General features: G+C 50.9%; 1 protein-coding gene across 1 annotated transcript; it reads left to right on the top strand.

Annotated features, from left to right (window-relative positions):
- The first annotated feature begins 656 nt into the window (after nucleotides 1–656).
- On the top strand, nucleotides 657–2,336 carry SPP1 (secreted phosphoprotein 1). Its single transcript, XM_008942236.1, has 6 exons — nucleotides 657–710; nucleotides 814–864; nucleotides 1,088–1,192; nucleotides 1,343–1,387; nucleotides 1,619–1,861; nucleotides 1,950–2,336. The coding sequence occupies exons 1-6, from the start codon at nucleotides 657–659 to the stop codon at nucleotides 2,334–2,336; spliced, it is 885 nt and encodes a 294-aa protein (XP_008940484.1).
- The last annotated feature ends 178 nt before the right edge of the window (nucleotides 2,337–2,514 follow it).

Genomic DNA, 2,514 nt, shown 5'->3' with positions numbered 1-2,514 from the left:
CAGCATTTAGTAAGTTGATAAAAATGACTGTGAGCAGATATTTCACCTCACCTCCTGGAGACACAGGTTATTCTGTTTAGAGTTCTGGAAATAAATAGATAAATAAAGAATATGGGGAAATAAAGGTCTATCAATAAAAGCAGTTTGTGTTCATATAAACTGAGTTTACTCCCAGCAACTCCAGTTAATAACTCTGAAAGCTACTTTTAAAATAACTGAAAAGAGAATCCATGCTGAGTTTGCCGTGTCCTGTCTGTTCTGGCAAAATGATGTTAAATTAACACAGGAAAACCAAAGCTGATCTTTACAACACTTTGTTCTTCACAAAGCTTCTCCTTTGCCAGTGCCAGTCAGGGGGTGACAGGAGCCTGCTCACCTCCTCGGCGTGGCTGCTCTCACCACTGCTCAGCTCTCCTCAGGACCTCCTCTTAAATTGCTCACAGCTTTTGAGTTGCCTCCACACAACCAGCAGGGTGTGGGGTGGTGGTGGAAGATGGAGGGAGAAGATTGGCATGGGCAGGCTGAATCCTTAGCAGAGAGGGCTGGCTCAGCATGCTGGAGTGTACCAGGAGACAAAGAAAACACCCTATGGCTTTTTTGTGGTATTGTACCTTTTTGACTTACTGTTCAAAATATCTCCTAGGTAAAACATCATAATGAAGGTGGCAGTCCTGTGTTTATGCCTCACCAGCATTGCTGCTGCATGGCCAGTGAGTGAATCTCAAATGCATGTCAGCAATCACTTGCATATTTTCTTTGCATATTAGTAAGAAAATCAAACTGACAAATGCTTTTTCTCCTTCCTCCCCTCAGGTGAGTAAGCCCAAGCAGCACGCCGTTTCTGCCAGCTCCGAAGAAAAATATGTAAGCTCCCTTTGTCTATTAATTTTCTTTGATAAAACCTTCTTGACTTTTTTTTTCCTCTCTAATACACATTCCCTGATACTTGTTTTGAGTCCTCTCCCTATGCAGTGAAGGGCTGAGCACACCCCCTGTGCCAGAGGACTGTGCCCTGCTGTTGCTGCAGGCAGCCTTGCCCGCTCTTGTATGCTCCCTCGTGGATCAAAACTCCTTTTTTTCCTTGCAGGACCCCAGGGGCCACCACTCATACAAATACCAACACCATGTGAATTCTCAGTCTTGGGAGAGTCTGCAGCATGAGTCTCAGGATGACCTGGAGTCCCCTCAGCAGGTAGGGCAACTAACTGGAAGAGAGAGCAGAGCATCTTTCAGTGCTGAGATTTGCAAGTTAGGATTAAGGGCTTAAAGAAGAGTCAACATGCTGATCCACTCTATTGTATGTGCTTTTGTGTGCTAACAGTGAGTTTTATGTCATTTTCAGACTCTTTACTCTTCAGAGGAAAGTGTGGATGTCCCAGTACAAACGGTAAGTGTTTGGAACAGCAAAATGCCAGTCGAGTGCTGCAGGGCAGCCAGTGTGCAGCAGCTTTAATTCTCTTCAGTCAAATGTGGTTCTAGTGGTAACGCCTCTCCCTAAATAAAACAAAGCTCCAGGCAAGGTGAGGTGAATTCAGAGCCACTCATGCACGTAGCTCCTCAACAGAGCAGCACAGACACCCGTCTGTGACTTGCCTGACACATACTGCCTGTTTTCCAGCACGCTCCTGACGTGTCAAGCAAGAGCCATGAAGATGTGGATGACAACGACGACAACGATTCCAACGACACGGATGAGTCTGATGAAGTTGTCACAAGTTTCCCCACCGACATCCCGGTAACCTTCCCCCCCTTCCCTTTCTCCCGGGGGGACAACGCTGGCAGAGGCGACAGCGTGGCCTACAGGGCGAGGGCAAAGGCCACGGTGGTGAGGTCCGGCAAACTCCGCAAAGCTGCCAAGCAGGTGAGCCCCCTGCCCAGCTGCAGTGCCCAGCGGCACCTGCCGGCGGGGCCGTCCCGCGGGGTGACAGCGGCTCCTTCTGTTAACGCAGCTCCTGGGGTACGACACCGCAGAGGAGGATGAGAGCGCCCTGGATGCGGCCAGCCAGCAAGCAGGGCTGCCCTGGGGGGCTCCTGCTGCCCGCCGCTCCCTGGGCAAGCACGACATCAGCGGGGAATGGGCCGACAAGGGCCAGGGGCACGACAGCCTGGAGCTGGGCAGCAAGCAGCACCACCACAGCATGGAAAACGACAGCCGGCAGAAATTTGATAGCCACGAGGCAGAAGATGATAGCCAGGCTGGTGTTTTTTTAGAAAGCAGGGAGAGCCAGGTCCGAGTTTCAGCTGAGATCCCCGACGATAAGAGCAATCAAACACTGGAGAGTGCCGAGGATGCTCGAGATCGTGACAGCATCAAAAACAATGAAGTCACCCTTTAAAGGGAGACAAATAGAACGCTTCCCTTCTTCAGTTCCTACCTAAGGGGAGGGAGGAGTAGCTTCATTTTGGGTACCTGTAAATGTAGAGCGTGCGGTGACTCTCTGGGAGTGGGGCAGCTTGTTTGTGGCCGGGTGCCCGCGGTGCCAGCCCTACGCGGGACAGCGCGGGCAGCGGCGC

Source organism: Merops nubicus, unplaced genomic scaffold, assembly GCF_000691845.1.
Source record: "Merops nubicus isolate BGI_N331 unplaced genomic scaffold, ASM69184v1 scaffold13796, whole genome shotgun sequence".
Taxonomy (NCBI): domain Eukaryota; kingdom Metazoa; phylum Chordata; class Aves; order Coraciiformes; family Meropidae; genus Merops; species Merops nubicus.
This window is presented reverse-complemented; position numbering and strand designations above follow the sequence as displayed.

Bases quoted from the DNA above. Each gene is read 5' to 3' on its own strand.
- SPP1 (XM_008942236.1), top strand. From the start codon at position 657: ATGAAGGTGGCAGTCCTGTGTTTATGCCTCACCAGCATTGCTGCTGCA. The intron at 865-1,087 runs GTAAGCTCCCTT...TTTTCCTTGCAG, and splicing joins CCAGCTCCGAAGAAAAATAT to GACCCCAGGGGCCACCACTC. The intron at 1,388-1,618 runs GTAAGTGTTTGG...CCTGTTTTCCAG, and splicing joins TGGATGTCCCAGTACAAACG to CACGCTCCTGACGTGTCAAG.